General features: G+C 40.1%; 1 protein-coding gene across 5 annotated transcripts; it reads right to left on the bottom strand.

The window, feature by feature from the left end:
* Window positions 1-473: 473 nt before the first annotated feature.
* On the bottom strand, window positions 474-19,935 carry IWS1 (interacts with SUPT6H, CTD assembly factor 1). 5 transcript variants are annotated; one of them, XM_060241934.1, is made up of 15 exons: window positions 19,873-19,935; window positions 17,667-17,715; window positions 16,375-16,490; window positions 13,813-14,599; window positions 11,563-11,761; window positions 11,322-11,379; window positions 10,906-11,000; window positions 9,789-9,939; window positions 8,804-8,886; window positions 7,768-7,897; window positions 6,715-6,832; window positions 5,862-5,973; window positions 5,454-5,510; window positions 5,185-5,296; window positions 474-887 (listed from the first exon to the last, which is right to left on the bottom strand). In XM_060241934.1, exons 2-15 carry the CDS (start codon window positions 17,677-17,679, stop codon window positions 756-758), a joined length of 2,163 nt encoding a protein of 720 aa, XP_060097917.1. In that variant the 5' UTR covers window positions 17,680-17,715; window positions 19,873-19,935; the 3' UTR covers window positions 474-755. The 5 variants fall into 5 exon arrangements, with proteins under 5 accessions (XP_060097917.1, XP_060097918.1, XP_060097914.1 ...); XM_060241935.1 differs by having other exon boundaries at window positions 17,667-17,712; window positions 19,873-19,893; XM_060241931.1 differs by lacking the exon at window positions 19,873-19,935 and adding an exon at window positions 19,491-19,649.
* Between the last annotated feature and the right edge of the window lie 1,113 nt (window positions 19,936-21,048).

Below are 21,048 nucleotides of genomic sequence, written 5' to 3'. Positions count from 1 at the left end.
CATTCCAGTTACACATCCTGTGTCTGGACACTACAGCACAGCACTTAACTCTAGAGGGTTTTGGGATACGCACTGATATCTGTTGAGGCCTTATTTTTTAGTGCAATCATAGGTTAAAATATATAGACTACATACCAACGGGAGTCAGGTAAATCTCAGTTCCATTGAAACCAATGGAGTCAAAGAACAGAATTAAATACTTCCAGTAGATTGTCCCTCATATGATATGACAAAACATAACCATTAGGTAGTACTGATTAGATTTCAAAGATAGAACAGTCCCAAACAAACCATGGAAAACTGGATCCTGCCAACTGTTTGTAATTTGCACTTGTGAATGCACAGCAGATACATGTAGATGTGTAAAATATATATACATATCTCCTCCACCGCCCCCATACTTTCAGGGACTAGCATGCTGTCCTGAATTTTCTGAATTACAGATTCATCTTATCAAACACCACGGAGCCCCACAACATCCAAAAGAGGTTTTATTGTCTGAGGGCTGTAGCAATACATGGTTCCATCTGTACAAAGGACACATGAGACTGGAGTTAAATACAATCATAATGAACAACAGCCTGGGTGGTGGGCGAGGGTCAAAAGCCTCAGACAGTGTTACTACCAGCTGAACCAACAATTTGAAGACACATTTAAAAAAAAAACACCCAATGTTCTTTTAAAAATGTAGATATCTTCAGAGAGTCTCTAGGTGCACTTCTTTCAGAAGGATTCCAAGAGGATTTGGTGTGACATCACAAAGGCATTTTGTTGCCTTCAATGCTGATCTTTACAGCATGGGACGTTCTGCTTTTTTTCCTGATGTCTGTGAACTTCCGCATCTGTTTGTCCAGTCGACTGACTCCTTTCTTAGAGCTGGCCTGGAACTTGAAATAAAAATTAAGATTAGCCTTAGGAAAAGAAAAAAGAATCATTTTTTTTTAAAAAAGAGGGCAAAGCCCGCATGCTTAATTCTGCTAAAGGCTTAAAACCACCCCCCGAATATTCTCATCAACATAATTTCAGATGAAGACCATAAAAAGTGCACTGCTCACAAGAGCTACATAAATACAAGCTTTTCTGTTTGTTTTTTTAAACTGAGCATTTTATTTACCACATGCTGGAATCTACCACCAGCACTGTAAACTACACATTTTATAATGGAAGGCAATGAGTGCTGTCACAGCACTTATCATTAAATGTCAACTAACCGAACCATTCCACACTGCAACCAATTCTAAAACATCAGCTTAGCAGGCAAGGAGAGAAAGCCCACAAACACTGCTGATATACAAGACAGGCAGTGAGTGTGTGCTCAAGCAGCAAGTAGCAGACCTCCAAATCACCACAGACAGTGCAACACAAAGTTTACATGTACCAAGGGCAAAAAGGAGGCACACCAGAACCTGCCTTATACCAAGCTAGATCACTGGCCCATCTAGCTTTGTGTTGCTTATCCCAACTGGCAGTGACTCCACTAGGTCTCACATATCACCATAGCCCTACAGTCCAACAGCTTTTTCCAGTGGAGATGCAAGTGACCTAACCTGGCACCTTCTGCATGCAAAGAATATGCTTTATCACTGAGCTACAGCTCTTCTTTAACAGCTGTGTTGCTTTTTCCTGCTGTCCTCTGAGTGTTCCAATACAGGCACCACCGTAATAAAAAGATAAAATTTTAAAAGTCACACAACAGCACAGGCTGCATCTGCATGCCTCAGCAACACAGAATATTTTATTTTTTATTTATTTATTTAGTTGATTTATATTCCACCCTCCCCACAAATGGGCTCAGGGTGGATTACAACATAAGAATAACCTAGTTAATTAAGCCATATATATATTAAAACAGTTAAAAATAAGAATTAAAACAGACTTAAGAATTAAAATAAGAACTAAAACATATAGCCGTCAGCCAGGAATATACAGTCAATGACTGAAGCTGCTGAGCACAAGACTTCTGAGAACTGGACCCATGCAGAGAAGGCTGCAGCAGGGAGGTAAACTGATTTTGATGCCTGGGGCCTCAACCAAAGGCCTGGTGGAATAGCTCGGTCCAGCAGTGCCCTGATCTCAAGGGGAAACATGTTCCACCAGGCTGGACCCAGAGCAGAAAAAGTCCTGGCCCTCATCAAGGCTAATCAGACGTCTTTTAGGCCAGGGACAATCAGTAGATGCTGACTGGTTGAGCGTAAAGTAAGGGGTGGTATCCAAAGGTTTCCATAGGCATCATATTTACAAATGTGAATTCAGCTTCATGCAGTTCAAAGAAAAACCTGAAACAACAGGAGTACCTCTAAGCCTGTGCAGCGTTCATTTCCCTTACTACCAAGTAATACTAACGCAGCCTGATATTAAAGAGAAAGCTACCACGTTTAGGATATGTCACCTTCAGGCCCAGCACCTTTTGTTGTAGAAAATCAGGTATGGATTAAAGTAAAATTCATAATATAATTAGCTGGAGAAGAAACCAGTCTCACTTTATAAAACAAAGCAGGAGTCCAGTAGCACCTTTAAGACCAACAAAGAACATAAGAGAAGCCATGTTGGATCAGGCCACTGGCCCATCCAGTCCAACACTCTGTATCACACAGTGGCCAAAAATTTATATATTCTTCACCCAAAGGGTGATCGACATGTGGAATTCACTACCACAGGAGGTGGTGGCAGCTACAAGCATGGCCAGCTTCAAGAGGGGGTTAGATAAAAATATGGAGCAGAGGTCCAACAGTGGCTATTAGCCACAGTGTGTATATATATGCACACTAGCTAATGAAAACTAGCTAATAAAAGCTCATTTTCCCCAAAATCAGCCTTCTACAGTTATTAAATGGGTCTTACACACATCATCATCATTTCATTCTGTTTCTTCAACTTATCCTTTACTTGCCTTAATGATGTATTAATTTACATTCTTTGTATCCTGAGCAAACCTAATGCTTCTGTGTATCATATACGTAGGCCACAACTTAAGACTTCCTTGAAACAAAAGTTTAATATATAGTACTCAGCCAATCTCTCATTTCACATATGTGTGTAGGTTAGTCTGAGAGATTCCAGCATGCCCAATTCAGCAAATGTCATAGCTAAAGTACAAATCTGAATCTTGATCTGTCATTGGGTGACTTTAAAATGAAGCCAAATAAATACTACTAAATGTTCTCAGGCCTTCTTTGCAGAAATGGCTTTGATCCCAAGATGCCACATTGTGAAGAGAAGACACTCTCACTCAAATGGGCATTCCAAGTCCCTCAGCCATTTACAGCCCTCTGTACCACTACAAAAATAGATGGAGAGGACTGGGAACCTTGTAGAGCAGGCGGGGGGGGGGGGGGTTCTGGTTACACAGGATGTTGCAGATGGAGGAAATCTGAAAGTACAAGACTATTTTCACTTTTAAAAAGTGGGATCTTTGGATCCAAGCCAATATTATTGGTCAAATGCCTTTGCTGAGCTTTCTATCAGCCTTATGCAACTCCATTTCTAAAGCTAAAGCAGGTCTGGGCTTGGCCAGACACACCTGACCATTATGGTTCTCTTTGGAGGCCTGTCTTTGATTGTCACCATCTTGGTATGTGGTATCCTGGGAAAGGGCCTTTGTAATACCAAAACCCTGGAACTCTTCCCAAAGAGAGACTTGTTTGGCCTGTTGCCATCTTCTGCCAGCAGGTGAAAAACTTTTTGTTTCATTTAGCATTCCCTTAGTGATCCCTCCTTCCTACCCAACATTTTAACTGTTGTTTTTGTAGGTTTTAATGACGCATTTTTGTTGGTTTTAATGATTTTTAAGATATGGTTTTATTATGTATGTTTTTAATTTGTTAGCTGTCTCAGTGGACCTTTATAAGGATAAAAGGGTGGGGTAAATTTTTTGCAAAATAAATAAAAACACTTGGGCAGGCAGTTGCCAGATAACTGCTAAACTCTCATCCCAAAAAAGGCAGATCAAACCTAGTTATTCCTCAGCTAATTTACTGAATGAATCAGCTACTATAAGGAGCTTGTTTAGAATTATAAAATCATTTACAGATATAGAACTGTGTTAAAACTACATTCAAAATGTCCTTATCTTCATGCATCTGATTTATTAGTGTGCATTAATGTCTTTTTCCTGTTTTTCAATACTTCCTAGGGAACAGTTAGTAGAGTCATGCTGCTTCGAATGTGCACACTGCCAATAACTAAAACACATGCACTGTTCACACTTCCTTTAAGGATACCTCTCAAACCTGAGGCAAGCAGAATTACAAGGCTATAAGGGCATCCTGTTGCCTTCAATGCTGAATTTGACAGCCCGATGCATTTTGCCAAGTCGTTTCTGTTCCGCAAACCGCCTCTTGTGTTTTTCCAACCGACTAATACCTTTCTTAACAGATCCAGGCTAGAAAAAACATCTCATTTAATAAAAGGAAGGACAACTAATCAGAACGGAAAACTGTAATATATTTGATGATGGCTCCTTCATTTTGGCTTGGATTCTTCACAAAAATCAGGAATTACTGGATACAGACAGATTGCATCTGATGCCATTAACACTGTGCTGATTTAGGAATAGAGGTCGAGGAATAAGGGACACATGAAGAAGAAGAAATGTAGATTTATATCCCATCCTTCTCTCTGAATCAGAGACTCAGAGTGACTTACAATCTCCTATATCTTCTCCCCCCACAACAGACACCCTGTGAGGTGGATGGGGCTGAGAGGGCTCTCACAGCAGCTGCCCTTCAAAGGACAACCCCTGCGGTAGCTATGGCTAACCCAAGGCCATTCCAGCAGGTGCAAGTGGAGGAGTGGGGAATCAAACCCGGTTCTCCCAGAAAAGAGTCCACGCACTGAACCGCTACACCAAATTGGCTCTCAAGGATTTCATACACTTCAGGCTACTGGGAATGGGGGAGGGAGCAATAAACAAAAATCTGAAAAAGTGTTGCATCAAGACAGATAATCCACAGCTACCCACAATTACAGCAGTAGTGTCAAAATAATGTTTCTTGCTGCTACCTTTGATAACAGGAACTATAGGAATTTCAGATCAGATAGGATAGTGACATTGTAAGGCAAATACAATACTTGGGAAGAAACACTTATATGATGCCTAAAAACAAGGCAGTAGTCAGGAGAAGCTGAATTAATTATGCTCAGTTTTGCAGAACAAATTTATTCTTTTTTTTCTTGTGCACTTACCCTGGAAGTTTCCATTTCCACATTCCACTTCGGTCTGACCACGTAATCCTTGTTGGAGGGCATGGGAACTCTTGCACGAGCACAAAATCCTGGATCACCAGGCCTAAGAGCTCTAAAGAAATAGGACAAAGATGCTGCTAAGTAACACACACTTGCTCAATGTTAAATTCTCTCACTCAAATTATTTCCTGGACACCTTCCAAAACACAAACCATAGAACAAAACTTTGCAAGCAAAGCTGCTCTTGAAAGAAGGAAGGAGACACTTACTTCTCCTCTCCTGTCAACACTTTCTCCAAGTCCCTGCGAGGTGTCTGACCACCAGAGCTGTAAAGAAAGAAGGAAGAGATTTTGAATTGCTGTACAATAATCATTTCCAAAATTACAAAGCATTTGGTAGGTATTTACAAAAGTTTCTTGTAGGAGAACCACATTGAAACAGGCAAATGCTACAAATGGTAGAAAGAAACAATACAGAAAAACAGGTCTGTGAAAATGAAAAGGACAGTTCTGAAAATCAAGATTCACCACCAAACAAAAGGCAATGTTTAAAGCACCCCTGGGAATGGAGCTGGTGGGGGGTGGGGAAGCAGTAAGTGGCGTAGCCTACAGAAGCCAGCCAGCCACAGGAAGGAAAAAACAACCAATTCTGAAAATTCTGCACACACATGATCCTACCTGCTCAACCGCCTTCGCTGTGGCATCTGTTCCAGATCCCTCTGTTCTCTTTCTTCTCTTGTCATTCCTTTGTAGTTTGAGGTTAGACCAAAAATAGGCCGAGACCACTCATCTGGGTTTTTTTGTTAAATTCAAACAAAAATCAGTGAAGTTTAAGCAACAGAACAGCACATATATCCTCCAACTATGTGATGCTCCTATTGCCCAACAAGCCACCATCCTCAGGTATATGCTTGCCTTGCTTAATATTTCACATAGATTCAAAACCCACTTAAGGTGGGTCACAGCCAGGCCCTCCCTAGCAATTCTTATTACTTGCATTTCACTGGCATTTTGTTTAAACAGTTCATTAAACATCATTTCCCCAACAGTCCTGCCCCTCCCTAAGCCACCTAACTCTAATCCTCTTTTGTATCCCAAGAAGAAAGCTGGAGGGGAGGGGGGAGATAAGGAAAGCTTCCATGTACTTTTGTGGCAGTCAGCACACGAGCAAGAATCCTGGCTTTCATTCCTAAATGCTTCCAAGTCCTCATGAGTGTGGGGCTACATTTAAATATGTTATGTGCATGCACCCCAAGTTAAAGTACAGCACCCATTGTATTCATGAAAGTATATGCACTAAAATATTTAACAAACAAAAGGAAAGCAACTAACATGAGCCAACTTCTAATACAACTTTTTCTTCTGAACTATGCACACCTTCAACATATACCATCAGAAGTAGTAATACAGAAGGTTACAGATTCTTGCATCACATATTTTCTTCACAGGAGCAAATACTGATGCCAGTGGTAACTGCTCTAGAGGGACCCAGGAGCAGCAGTGCACCTTGTGATAGCTGAGATTTACTTACTAATTAGTTTTCCTGCCATGTCCTTGTTGGGCCGTGATTCCTTAGGGTGTTTGTAGAGATACATCACTGCTCGCCCAATCCCACTGTGCTTTAAGGTCTCTTGGCTCACACTAGGTAACTAGGAAAAAATATATATATGACACATGCTTAGGAAACCATCACCCAACAACTGTTTCTTGCATTTTCTAGAACAGGAGTCCCCAGCCTTTTTGAGCCCATGGGTGCCTCTGGAATTCTGACAGAGGGTGATGGGTACATCTACAACATGGCTGCCACAGGAGGTGGCACAAACCTGAAACTGAATTCTGCGAGAGGCAGAGTCAGCTACAAAATGTCAGAAGTAAAGTCATGCACAACTCTTATAGTAACTATTAAAGGCAGAGGGTCTGTTTAACTGGATGCCTTTTAAAAAGGTACAGTTGGTTTAAAATATTTCCTTGCATACACTCAGTATACCTTCAATCAGACAATGAAGGGCCTTGTGCTGTGGTGGCAGCTGCTGCCAAAGCAACTTTTAAAAAATCTACACAGATTTTAAATGCCTATCAGAAGCCCTGCTGGAGAAAAGCCTCCATCTGGTCCTGCCCACTTTCTAAAAACTCTTAGTGGGTACCAGGAAGGATACTGGCAGGTACCATGGGTGCTCCACTGGTCACTCCTGTTCTAGAAGAAACAGAAGTTTCAAATGAGACAGAAATGTGAGGATAGCGGTCTTAGCAGTAACCACAACTGAGCAGCAGTTCACGTTCCCAAGTAAGCTGTGGGATCTTAACTGCACAGATGGATATCTATTGAAAGCCTGTACACGCAAGTTGGGGCTAGGACTCTTTGTGTTCGCTCAGGTTTGTTTGTAATGTCCATTAGGTTTGTAAGAAAAGTTCTATTTCTATATCCCAAGAGTGTTTTCATCTCACTTATTCAATCATATCATTTGCAATTCTCATATTGGTGCACATGCATGCACATACACACTAACTTCTCATTTATAGTCAGAAACTTAATATGAAGGGTGTATGTTACAATGACTTTAACAGCTATGTATAAGATTTTAACCTCTTGCAGAATCTTCAGAAGCTCCTCTCGAATTTTCAGTGCTGGAAGACTCCGGTCTGGTAGGGGAGAAAGCCACTCTTTGATAGCTGACATCACACCACTGTCAATGAATGTTTCCTTCAGATCTTGCCTGGAAAAGCAGAAGGAAAACCATTAGCAACTCCACTCAGAACAAGAGGAAGAGGAATCCTTCCAACAACACCCCAGTCCTGCACTCTTATTCCCACTGCAAAGTCAGGGTGAACTACCTGTGTTTAAAAGTGAATTATGGGCTGGGAAACATTTTGCTTGTGTTTAAGTTACCATCATGCATACCCCAAAGGTGAATACTAATTTGCCTTTCCAGTTCTAGCACTTGATGCTGCACTGCACTGACAGATTACAGGGTCTCTTGACTTCTAGAAGCAGCTTTTTCAGGGGGAAGACAAGATCATATGGGAGAAAACAGAGAGTCTGGATAGCCCTGGTACATGCACAGATCTCTGGACCCAAGCCATTGTATGCCTCATTTTCCCTCTGCATGCTTTATTTATTGCTGAAAGTCATGACTTCTAGCCCCCTTTGCATATGTATGATTAATAAACTATATAAACAGGTAAGTTAGGTGGCTGCTCCAAACTAGGCACAAGATGTTTTGCTAAACATAGAGAAACCTATTAATTTCCTTTGAAATCCCTCCAAATTCACCTTGAATTTAACTTTAGGTGAACATCAGCAGCAGCAGTCATGTCATTTCAAACTAACTAAAAGTAATAAAAATATTTAAAATGTCCAACCTATGGAAAGAAATGACATTTTAAAACTTTATTTACAGTGTTTATTGTCTGCCTTTCTAATAAACTCAAGGCAGATAATGCCATTACAACACACATACTAGCTAGGAAACTAAGTCCTTGAAATGATGTTTAATTTATATCCATTTAATGAGCAAAGCAAACATTTAAGAGTAAGCTGAAATGTATTATTTTGCACTTTTTAACACATCAGGCCTTCTCTCTCCAAACCACGTAAGAAAATTAGACCAAGTTCTACATACTTTTTCAGATGCATAACTACAGTTGGAAGCAAAGTTAACTTTTTTAGTGCTGGTTTCTTCTGTGTGTTCAACTGCCTGTCCTCCTGTGGGGATAAGATTTAATTAAAAATAACCAAAAAGACAACAAAATACTCAAAATCCCATTTCAGGAGACATGCAAAGCAAACTGATTATTAATATCTTGGTCACAGAACAAATGGAAAAAAGGAACCATGTGTCTGTTAATTTCACTGGTATTATGATTGGCAATGCCAGAGTCTCTTCTACAATATAACTGCACAATGACACCAGTACATTCTTAGGGATTTATCTGTTTTCATTTAAAAATATTGAATACAATATGATTATTTTGGTCACAAACCAGACATAGGCTCCATTCAGAAGCTACAAAAAAGCAACCTTGGTTTGTTTGAGATGAGAAAGAATCATATGTTCCCAATCCCACTCCCTTCTGTGTAGCTGGGAAACTGAGGTTCTCATGATTCACAACTAACAGCAATTTCTTGTGATGTCCAAATTGGATAAAGTGACGTATTGTGGTTTCTTTCTTGCCTATGAATAAAGATTCTAAGTGATAGTTTAATCCTGCTACTTCCCCACGACTACCTACCTAGGTGTCCTACTAATCAGCTGCTTCCACTGCCACCATATACTGGTTTACCATATGGCTTACTTATGTACTGATGATGGAAGTTTTGTTAGTTGGCTACTGTACTTCCAGTGTGCCCCTCCCCCACACCATGGAACACAGACAATGCAAGCAGTTTGAGGTGATATGCTGCTGTGCTTTCCCCCCCCCTAAAGACCCAAGAATCCCTGTTAGTTAACTAACAGATAAGCACAACTGTTCAAACAAAAAAAGTTTTTTCAGCTCCACATGTTCACTGCTACATATACCAACTTAATTACCCAACACAACCTAGTGATGAAAAAAATTACTTTGAGTGAACTGAAGTAGCACAGGCTTTAGGCACAAGAAACACACCTCTGCAGCTTCATTCATCTTAACAATCATAGCACTGACGACATCATCAGCATCACTAATAAAGGTCCCACCATCACGGTTGCGCCGGCGCTTGCCACTCATGTTCTTCTTCCGTTGTAGCATCATATCAAAATCTGACATGAAGTCCAAACTGAAATGCAGAAGAAAGTTTCTATAAAGTCAGACTGGAACTCTATCCCATTTTGTAGCACAATGCATTTCTGCTGTCAGGTTACAAATCTGAGAACCACTGGAACTGATCAAAATAATTACAAATATGATCATGGTAAGCCACCCTCATAAGAAGAAAACTACCTTATATTTTGTAAGAGAGACCAGACCAGTAGCCTTGAGAATTACTGTATAACCTGCTTTGGCAATACCAGCTTTTGTGTCAAGGAAAAGATAGATTCAAAAAAGGCATGCTTGGATTTTAGACATTTTACATCTTGTACTGGACATGGAATACTGTTTTGGCAAACTAAAGCCAAATACACTATAAACCAAACTGCAATGGTCTTCAATAGGCAAAAATTAAATAATGTTGAGAACCAAAGGGAAAAAAATTAAGAACCCAAGTGGAACCCAAGGCAGAGTGATCTGAGTAGGAGGTTTTAATGCAGCTGTCAGGGTTGATTTGATTTGTTTTATTAATATATTGTATGTTTTTGATTTGGTAGCTACTTTCAGCAAACTAGGAAAAGCATTTTACAGCAATGAATAATCTCCCTGATTACATTCCCTGCCAATGGACTAACACAGTTCTCTATACTTGCAGCTGAGCTTCCCCAGTTTTAGAAGATTTACAGTACACTTCACTTAGCTTAACTGGAACAGCTGACAAAATAAGCTGAGTAGAAAGCATACTATGGGTCTGCTCCTAAAACCAGCACGGCTCACTCAAGCTCTGGTAGAATTCCGGTAAATTAGTGTTCACTATTGTAGGGATGGGAATAAGCACAGAAATGTAATAAGAATGAAAAGAAGAAAGCTGAAAGAACTCCTTATTCCTGAGTAGCCTATTTTCTGAAGCTGCATACTGATAACATGTCAAAGAATAGGAGTTTCTGACTCAAAGAAAAGTTGGTCTGTTGCAGCAATCACAATGAAGACTCACTGTTTTCCTCGTTTGATATTATCATCAGAGTCTGAATCATCTGCTGTTTCCTTCTGTTCTCCTTTCTCTTCTTCCAAATCCTCTTGGTTGAACCCCTTGGGGTAAAGATAACACAAGTCAATGGATAGCCCTGACACAGCACATAGACATCCTTTCAATAGTCCTCAAGATTCATGCTAGCCTTGACTCCAGGCCACCAGTTTCCAGCCTGTTAAGGGATACCTACAAGGCATCTGCCACACAGTGGGACTGACTGCATTTAGAAACTCCCATAATAAACCCAGCTGAAATGTTATCCAAATCCAGGAAAAAAGGATATACATAGTGTCTCTCTCTCTTTCTTTCCCTCACCCCCCACCCCCCCCAGAGAAGTCACTGGGAAAGAGAAGGAAAAAACAGGCTCACAACACACTTACTGTGAACTCTTCCTCCTCTTCATCTCCAGATTCTCCAAATATGTCTGCAATGAGGTTTCTGCAGAAAATATGACATTACATTGAAAAGTATCACATGCTGACAGATTTCTAACAGAACTATAAGTCTAACATCGGGGTGCCAGCAATTTCTCACCAACACAGATAATTCATGTCCTCCTCCCCATTGCAATGACATGTCCAGCCCACACACTAGCACCTTTCTTAAATGAGAAGCACTTACTCTTGCTCATTTCCTGATTCACTGTCACTCCCAAAGAGATCTTTCTCTTCCTTCTTCTTCCCAGCATCATCGGCCTTGTCATCATCTTCCTGATCCTCGCTATCTGATGCTATACGTTTCTTTTGCTTCTCATACTTCTCTGATGCAGCATCACTATCTGATTCTTCACCATCAGAGATCAGGGGCCCCTTTTTCACAGCTGTAGATTAACCAATGAGCCAGTAAGTAACTGAGTCAGCTTGGATACAAGCAGTCAACAACTGCTAGATAGAAGATCCTCCAATAAACATTACAAAGAGGACGAACAGAAACCATGAACAAACAAATCAAATAGCCTTTTACTCAGCTAAACTTTGCAGAAGATAATTATTTGTGCACCAAGTCTCACATCAAATTATGACAAATTTCTAAATATTCCTCCCTAAATATTTTCTAAATAAGACTGTCAATCAAAAATGACAAGACACTTAGTACAGTAAAGAACAATAGCAGTTATGCAGTACATTAACTCTAATGTGACCTGGGCCCATGGAACAGCACAAAGCTGTTACCTACTAACAAAGAGTCATATAATAAACAAAGATTTCTGCAAGTTCATTTTGAATCCAGTCACCAATAACAGTTTTAGACTCATGCACTCTTGGAAAAGTCAGACATTAAAAAATAAACACAAAGCACAGTTTTTTGGATGAACCTTAAGGCACACATGATTATATATGCAAATATCCAAGGAAGCTTACACAATGTACCTTGGTATCTCCCTCCTATTTCCCTCTCTTATTGGATTCAGGCAGGGCAAACAACTAACCAAGACAAATGACTACCCTCAATGCCTATTTATTTTTTGCTCCAAAGTACAAAAGGAAAATAAGAAACAAAACACAAAAATGTCATAGTGCAAAAACTGTGGATCAAATTCATTCAAAAACTGTGGATCAAATTCATTCAAAGCTAGATTGGCTGCAGATGTAATAGAGCTGGTCATAGATTCTCTCACGTAAAGGCAGGTTGTAACAAGAAAGCAGTTGCTCGGTGTTACCCTCCTTGATCCTATCAGGAAAAAGGGGCAGAAGATGATTTCACATATCAATCTGCCCTTGATTCAGTTTTGGCAACAGTATATAAGTTTAGACTTTCAGTGAGGCCCTCAGAACTACCCTTTCTAAGAGGTTAGAAAAGAACACTGATACTTTCACCCTAGTTGATCAAGCGGTACCTACAACTGACATTGTAGACTAAATCATAGTTCATCATAGTTCCCTGTACTGGAACACTGAATACTAACAGAGGGTCGGTGCACATCTGCACACCCACTACTTGAAGAAGCAAATGATGATCTGCAGGTGTGAATGAGCCATTACTAGAGATGTGAAGGCCCAAGAAAAAACTGGAAAAATTTGGGGAAAACCTGGTTTTTTTCTGTTTTTTTACTGAAGCCTTTTGTTTTTTTCTGAAAAATTGAAGAAAAAAAATGATTATGGAATGTTTTATTTTAACATGATGAATAAAACATTTTAAGACAAGATGTTCAAATATTTTCCAAATCATTTCTAAAAAATATGAATGGTATCAGATTTTTCTAATTTCTGTGCACTGAGGACAAGCAAGTCCTAGGTCATGCCCATTCACTGAAACTTAGTTTTACACTCCCTTCTATACACTTCCCCCCTCTTCAATTATTTTTATGACAATGAGTTTTTTATTTTTATTTAATACTATGGAGAGGAAATATGAATAACTGTTACTTCTGGATTTTTAAAACTTGCTTTGTGGAGGTTTTTTTGTCTGTTCCACATAAACTAGTAAACAGTTCAGGAGATTTTTGCTCCATTTGTTACAATTACAAATATTATTTTTAAAGTATATTCTGTTTGTAATAATTGTTTGGGTACACTATATTTTAATATGCTAGTTGTGATAATTTCATATCAAGTAAAATTGTCCATAGTCATATTTTATGTTCCTAAAGTAACAGAATGACTTTCAATCTGGAAAAGAAAAAAGAAGTGCTAATATAGCATTTTTTCCCCATTTTTTTCTAGGAAAAAAAATGGAAAAAAACTGGGGGTTTTCCCCAAGCTTCAAAATTTCCAGGAATTTTACATCTCTAGCCATTACAGATCAAATACCAAAAGAAAAACTATTTCTGTGCATTTCAATGAATTAATTTCACACATTCAGTTACATCCTGCTCATAAAGTGGCAAATAAAGGATGTACATGAACTAGGTAAAAATCTGCATTTCCTTACGTGCTTTATCCTCATCTTCACTATCAGAGAGTACAGCAGTTTTCCTCTTTGCTGATTTTTCCTCCTCTCCCCCTTCTTCCTCATCACTATCTGCTATCTTCCGTTTTTTAGGGCCCTCTTCTTCCTCACTATCAGAGCCATGAGATCTTTTGCTTGGTTGATCTGTGTCTGAAAGGTGAGCACCATTCTCCGTTTCCTCCTCCTTCTTATCATTGTCACCTGACTCTGTTCTTTGCTTGCTTTCATGGTTATCTTCAGTTTCAGAGTCACTCGGCTGAGTCTTCGGCTCCTCGTTTTCAGAGTCACTGGCAAGAGGTTTTGGAACCACCTCATTCTCTGAATCACTGTTTTGAGTTTTTGGATGCTCTTCATTCTCTGAGTCACTAGTTGGGTGTTTCTGGGGCTCCTCATTTTCTAAGTCACTGGTGTGATCTTTGTGTGAGCCTTCATTTTCAGAGTCACTGGCCATGAGCTTTTGAGGTTCCTCATTTTCAGAATCACTGTCATGGCCTTTAGGAGGTTCATCATGCTCAGAATCACTGGCTTGAGGATTTATAGCATCCTCATTCTCAGAGTCACTGGCACGGTGAATGGGGTGATCCTCATTATCAGAATCAGTGTCTTTACCTACATGAGCCCCTTCATTTTCTGAGTCACTGGCGTTGTGAATTGGGGCATCCTCATTTTCTGAATCACTATGTTTTTGCCTTGGTGTATCTTCATTTTCAGAGTCTGTCACAGGATGGCCCCTAGTTTGTCCATCATCTTCTTCATCGCTGAGTTCATTCTGGGGAGAGGGAAAAGAAAAGTTCCAGGCAAGGCACAAAAAGATAAGTTGTATCAAGAATTACAATTAAAACTACTTCACAAAGAAAATAGGAATTAGCTTCTTGGTATCTCAAATATCAAGGAGCTTCAAGGTGCAGAGTGGTAAGCTACAGTACTGCAGTCCAAGCTCTGCTCATGATCTAGCTCGATCCCAGCAGAATCTGGGTTCACGTAGCCAGTTCAAGGTTGACTCAGCCTTCCATCTTTCCAAGGTCGGTAAAATGAGTACCCAGCTTGCTGGGGGTAAAATGTAGATGACTGGGGAAGGCAATGGCAAACCACCCCGTAAAAAGTCTGCCATGAAATTGTCGTGATGCAACATCACCCCATGCTTTGGTAATGACTCAGGGCTTGCACACCTTTATCTTTTTAATCTCAAATATTGTCTTCTGTACTACAGTCAACCAAGTGGCTCAAAAAGATAAAAACAAACTGTCGGCATAGGATGTTTACGCACTGATATCCTTCCAGTGTAGTATGGTAGATATACTAATATTCTGTATATGCACCAAGGAACACTGTACTGGCATTAAAGTCAACTGGAGCACAGGAACACTCTGAATAAAGATTATAGTTCCAGAGTTCTCTTATAATGGTTGTATGTTTATTATACACCCACACCCCTAACACAGTCGATTTTTTTGTTCAACAACAAAAACTTTTAAAACCTACTGGGCTAATTCAAGCCATCAGTGTTGCCTAAAATAGCACTTTGGTTATCAGCAGCCCAAAGGAAACAGAGAGATAAGGTTTTAAAAAGAATGCCCATAAAGCCTTTTTTTAAAAAACAGTATTGCAATATGCAAACTGTAACTGTAGTCACAGGATCTTAGTGTTCCAAAATTGACGTGGGATCTAAATCATTCATCTCCAATGCCCATCCTATTTAGTTTCCAGCATGCAACAAATATGCTAATTTATATAATCCAAATTCAAGATGTTGCACTTTGTATAAACTATAATTTTTGCAAACATACTCTGCTCCGGAGTTAACCCTGTTCATCACTTACTGTTCAGGTTACCTGTACTCAAATGTATAATACTTCTTCGTTATCAACAGATACAATGTTTTTGAGACTTGTCTATATTTATATATATTTTACAGATCCCCTTAAGGAAGCACAGACAAAATATGTAGGAGCCATGAAGTATTTTTTCCCACTACATCAACAACTTTTTTGCCTGTATAGAGCTAATATACAAATAATTCAAATAAGTAATTCTGCTAAATAGAAAGGTAAGAAATATGGCTTTGAATACAAGTGTTGGGAAGTGGAAAAGAAATTTGTTTAAAGAAAGAAAAGAAAGAGTCATTTTGAAAAGGACCAGAAGAGAGGGCTACACAGAAAGATGCCTGAGACCATTCATCACATACAATTCAATTATGGAACTAATCAACAATCAATAGATAATATGTAAAACAAAATACAAAAGTAACCAAGTCATCTTAGAGGGAAAAAAACCACACATTTTGCCACCATAGTACACAATAGAATCTATGTGAAGGCCTTTTAGAGACTGATGCAGAGCTATCAAGAATGGTTACTATCTATATTTCCTTTCCTTTCACATTTTATTAAGAAAAGTAACAAAGGCAAGTGCTGTAACCTAACTAAGAAAAGTGCTTAGGGCTGTTCTGAAAACTCACTCTTCAGGATCTATCATCTCTAAATTCCCAATAACACCTTTCATCCTTTACATATGGTGACTTCCCATTTGATGATCTGGAACTACCTCTGAATGTTGTCCTATGCTTTCATTTTCTGATCCAGAGTGCTGTTCGTTTCCATTTTCTTCCATGTCTGATCCTGAATCACGTTCATCCTGCACTGGAGTGGCTCCACCATCATCTGCAAAAATGTTTAAGAAGAATTAACCTTAAAAATTTATTTCAGTTCTTAGAAACAGCTAGTTATTTTGACTGCCAAGATAGCTGAAGTTAGACATCCAGATTCAGAATTAGAAAAGTACAAGCGGGGATCCCCAAGGATCTGTGGGAGCACCTCATTTTCCACTGTATCCCCTCCCCACTATTTCCTCTTTTTGCAACCCCCATAGCCTTTCTCCCTTTCCTGCTTCCTAACCACAAGCCAATCTACATTTAACTTCCCCCCTTCAGTTTTCCTTTCTTTAATATGAGAAAAGGCCAGCAAAATTGTGCAATGGCCACCACCAGCCCACTTGGTGGGGGGAAGAGAAGACAAGGACTTTTTCAGGGCTGTTTTTGCCTCCATGTCTATCCCTGAAACTTTGCATCACAGAAACAAAAGTTTTGAAGGCTGGGCTATACAGCTGTGGTTGCCTAGCAACTCCAAAAAATGGCCCTGAGACTTCAGAATGCAATCTCGATGGAAATTCTTTTCTTAAAGAATGTTCTTGTTTTAGATTCCTTAAAGAATCTACTGTTTTAGATTTCAGATTTTTCTGCAAACCTAGAGCTTCCTTCAGGATTTTAGAGGAATCTTCTGTCTGTCTCAGGCTCTCTTTTGTAGATTTTTAAATCTATGCTCTATTGCCTGGCTGGAATTTGCCATCCGGACAAAATAATCAAATGTTAAGATCTAATGTCAATGAAACCAACGTCTGGACACAGATATCTGAAAAATGGATATTTGCAGAGCCTACAACTCCCGTGCTCTGCTTTCTTTGGAAGTAAGACTTCAGTCAAATTAAACAATATCAACTACAAGTACCACACCTTTTTTGTTGACAAACTATTGCTTTCATAATATAATTGCACTTCAGTAGACTGTAATCTTGTAACTGTTTTTTAAAAAAATGTAAGCTACATCATTCTCTACAAACTAGCGGAAATACAATGCCATAAATAAACATGATGTGGTATCACTATTTCAACAGCATCTGTTATACTTGTCAGAAACTTACAGTGCAATCCTAAATAGCGGTACTTCCTTCTAAACCCATTAACTCCAATGGACTGAGAAGAATGTAACTCTGCTTAGGATGGCTCTATCAGTGTGCACTCAACAGAAAGAAATTTTGCTTGAAGTGAGATGCACACATACCTTTAAAATCCATAGGGGCAAGGTCTCAATCCTTTCTTTGTCACTACTTCTGAGGAGACATGAATTAAATTTTATATGCAAATATATCATTCACACTTGAGGAAGTTTGCATGCTTTTTTAACTTGGAAAGAATAACCAATAACAATATGTCAAGAGGAAGCAGGTACCCCCCTCCACGGTGCTTGGATTCAGATCCAGTTGAAGGCCCCCTCTCTCCTGCCAGTGTTGAGGCCATCACATAGGGAGGGGAGGCAGCAGTCAGATACCCCTCCATCATGCTTGAAGCCAGTTCAGCTAAGAACTGTCCATGGAACACAAAAGTTTATACTATATTTTGATTCCTGTGAGCCACTTTGGGAGTCAATTTTTGCAGAAAAATAGAATAAATGACTGAATGAATAAAAAAATTGTTGGAATTAGTTCTTTATGCTGCTGTAAAGCAAAGAAAAAGTGTTGATGCAAACAGGAGACAAGAGGGATTTTTTTTTACAAAACCCAGCTAAGTGGATCCTACCACAAATAAGCAAATTAGACAAATATACCTGAGGCTGACAAGTTCAGATTTTAAGTACAGCTAGGACTCATGTTTACTGAACCCCACACCCTATGCCATCTAACAAAAGTGATTAAGCAGAAAACAAGCCGAACTACTGAGCTAACAGTACTAGAATGTGATGGTGGTAATACTACTACTGCTGCACCTTGTTAGCAAATACAAGTTTTGCCCCTTTCCAAGATGAACAGGGGATAGCATGCCAAATAAAAGGGATGAGCATCTGGGCTTAAGACAGTGCTTTCACAGTCAAGCTCCAAAAGCTATAAAGAGGTCTGACTAAGCTTGGTGGTTGTGGAAATTGTTGTCAAGTGGCAGCCAAATTATGCTGATCCCACAGGGGTTGGGAGCCACATGAGACTCTTTCACATATATTGTGTGGCTCTTGAAGCTTCCACCACCCTGTGTCTGCTAGCTTGGAGAAGGCAAATCATTTCTCAAAGCCAGCTGGTGGCTTGTAGAATGCATCTGAAATTAAAGTTGCTTTCTTTCCACCTCTCCCTCACCACTATTTATTTTCTTTCTTTCCTTCCTGACAGCTCTCAAACACCTGATGTTTATGTCTTGTGGCTCTCAAACATCTGATGTTTATTCTATGTGGCTCTTACATTAAACAAGTTTGACCACCCCTACCATAGGGTTTTTAAGTCAAGAGATGAACAGAGATAGTTTGTGATTGCCTGCCTCTGTGTCTCAACCCTGTACTTCCTTAGAGTTCTCTTACACGAGTAATAACCTGTAGTGACTTTGCTTAGCTTCTGAGATGGGACGAAATTGGGCTAAGCATTCTGTTCAGGGCAGACTAAATTTCACAGACAGCAAACAGAAGGAATCCGAAGGAGTTTTTGGCTCCTTCTGCTGTGATTCTAGAGGAACCTTAGGTATGTATTATGGCTAATTTGAACTTGATCTATCAGATACATATAGCTGGTAACAGATGTAGGCAACCCATCATCATGTTGTATTAATTTGAAGACTATCAAGATGAAAACACCACAAAGATTCCGTTCCCCATCCCATGAAACGATCGAAGTCTGTAACACACACACACCCCTATTTGAATAAAATGAAACAATCTTATTAAGATTAATACCCAAGAAGCATTAACTTTCTGACACACTCTTTTCCTGGCAGCCGGTTTACCCCGCCTTCTATACGTGAGCGGCCCATCCCGTGATCCTCCTGCACGTAACATCCTTTCTCATAAACACTCTCCGTTTGTCATTTTAGCAAGGCTAACGGAACACACTCCCAACCGCGCCGCTTTTACCTGATTGCTCCTCGCCGTAATACTCCGTTTCCATAGCCCCGCCTCCCACTACCGGGGCCCGAGCAGAGGGGGCGGGGCTTGGATTTTCGCACCGGGAACTGGAGAGAAAAGAGCTCGAGATGGAAGGAGATCAACTTCCAGGTTCCGAACCGGAAGCAACAATGCCTACAATTTCCCATGCACCCCCGCTCCATAGCAAGGAACTTTCGCAAATCGGAAATGACGCCAAGCACGGAACTCAGTCATTCACGCATGCGCAATGTATTACTCCCATTATCGCAATGGTGTGAGCACGGTGTCTGTGCTGTCTCGCACAGAGAGCTCCACGGACACAGTTTTCAGCTGGGAGGTAAAGCTTAGGTCGACGCCATGCTTCACCCACCGAGAAACATGGCTTTCAATTGCTTATCGGAAATTCTGACGCTGCCATTCTAATCTTTCCCGGCCAATGTGGGCTATGACAACAAATATCGCGTAACTTGAGAACGAAAGTAGTTATATGTTCTCGCGAGAGTAAAAAATAACTCACGAGGCCTGGATTGGAGGGCCTGTTGCACTTTCCTTTGTCGTCTCCGTGATGGTTTCCGGAGGATGGGCTGGCTTTTCATATGCCTTTGGTAGGGCAAGCACTGATACTGCGCAGACTGGTCTGTGGGAGGTGGGTGCTACAAGTGCGTCTGCTGCACAGTCTGAGGAAAAATAGCTTTGTGGCGTTTTTAAAATGCTATCAGAAGGCTAAAAGCTCATTGTGCTTTATTATTTATGTAGAATTTATAGTATCTCCAGAAAACTGCCCGAGGCAGCTCACAGAATTAAAACAAGATATTACTCAAAATCCAGCATTAAAAACCAATCCAGCATTAAAACTTGGATCACAAAAGCGAATAATTGACAGTTTAAAATATCAGTTTCCAGAATAAAGTACTGTTAAAAAAAACAATCCCTTAATTAAAAGCCTGGGTGAAAAGAAATGTTTTGGCCTGGCGACTAAACGAAAGCAAGATAGTGCTGGCAAACCTTGAGCAGAAGGGCATTGTATACCTGAGGGTGGGGCGCAGAGAACGTCTTGTGAAGCAGATTTTTATTAGCTTGCTGAACAATGTGGGGAGAGGCCTTGGAGAACCCTGGCCCCAAGCTATTTAGGACTTTAAAGGTAAGAAGCACTTTGAATTGTGCTTGGAAGTTTAATGTTGCCGACTCTTGGCTTGGGAAATACCTAGAGATTTTGTGGGGTAGAGTTTGGGGAGGTTAGGGACTTTGGTAGGATATAATGCCATAAAGTCTGCTGCCAAAGCTGACAGTGTTCTTCAGGGGAACTATTACTGCCATTCTATGCTACCAGGATATTAGTAATATCAATTATAATACCAGCAAATATCCAGGGGCCACCTGGTGGTTGGCAACCCAATGGGATGCCAGCACAGCTCTTTTAGCACTAGAGTGATATGATCCCTGTATCTGAGGCCTGGCAATACCTGGGTTGCTGCACTTTGGATGAGCTCAAGTTTTTGGATGGTTTTCAGATGCAGCCCCACATACTGTGCATTTTTGTGATCAC

This window comes from Heteronotia binoei, chromosome 6 (genome assembly GCF_032191835.1).
Source record: "Heteronotia binoei isolate CCM8104 ecotype False Entrance Well chromosome 6, APGP_CSIRO_Hbin_v1, whole genome shotgun sequence".
NCBI classification, from domain to species: domain Eukaryota; kingdom Metazoa; phylum Chordata; class Lepidosauria; order Squamata; family Gekkonidae; genus Heteronotia; species Heteronotia binoei.
This window is presented reverse-complemented; position numbering and strand designations above follow the sequence as displayed.

Coding starts and splice junctions, on each gene's coding strand:
- IWS1 (XM_060241930.1), bottom strand. CDS start 19,524: ATGGAAACGGAGTATTACGGCGAGGAGCAATCAG. Junction 6,833..7,767: donor TTCTGAAGATTCTGCAAGAG/GTTAAAATCTTA, acceptor ATTTTTTCCTAG/TTACCTAGTGTGAGCCAAGA. Junction 5,511..5,861: donor CAGCGAAGGCGGTTGAGCAG/GTAGGATCATGT, acceptor CTTTCTTTACAG/CTCTGGTGGTCAGACACCTC.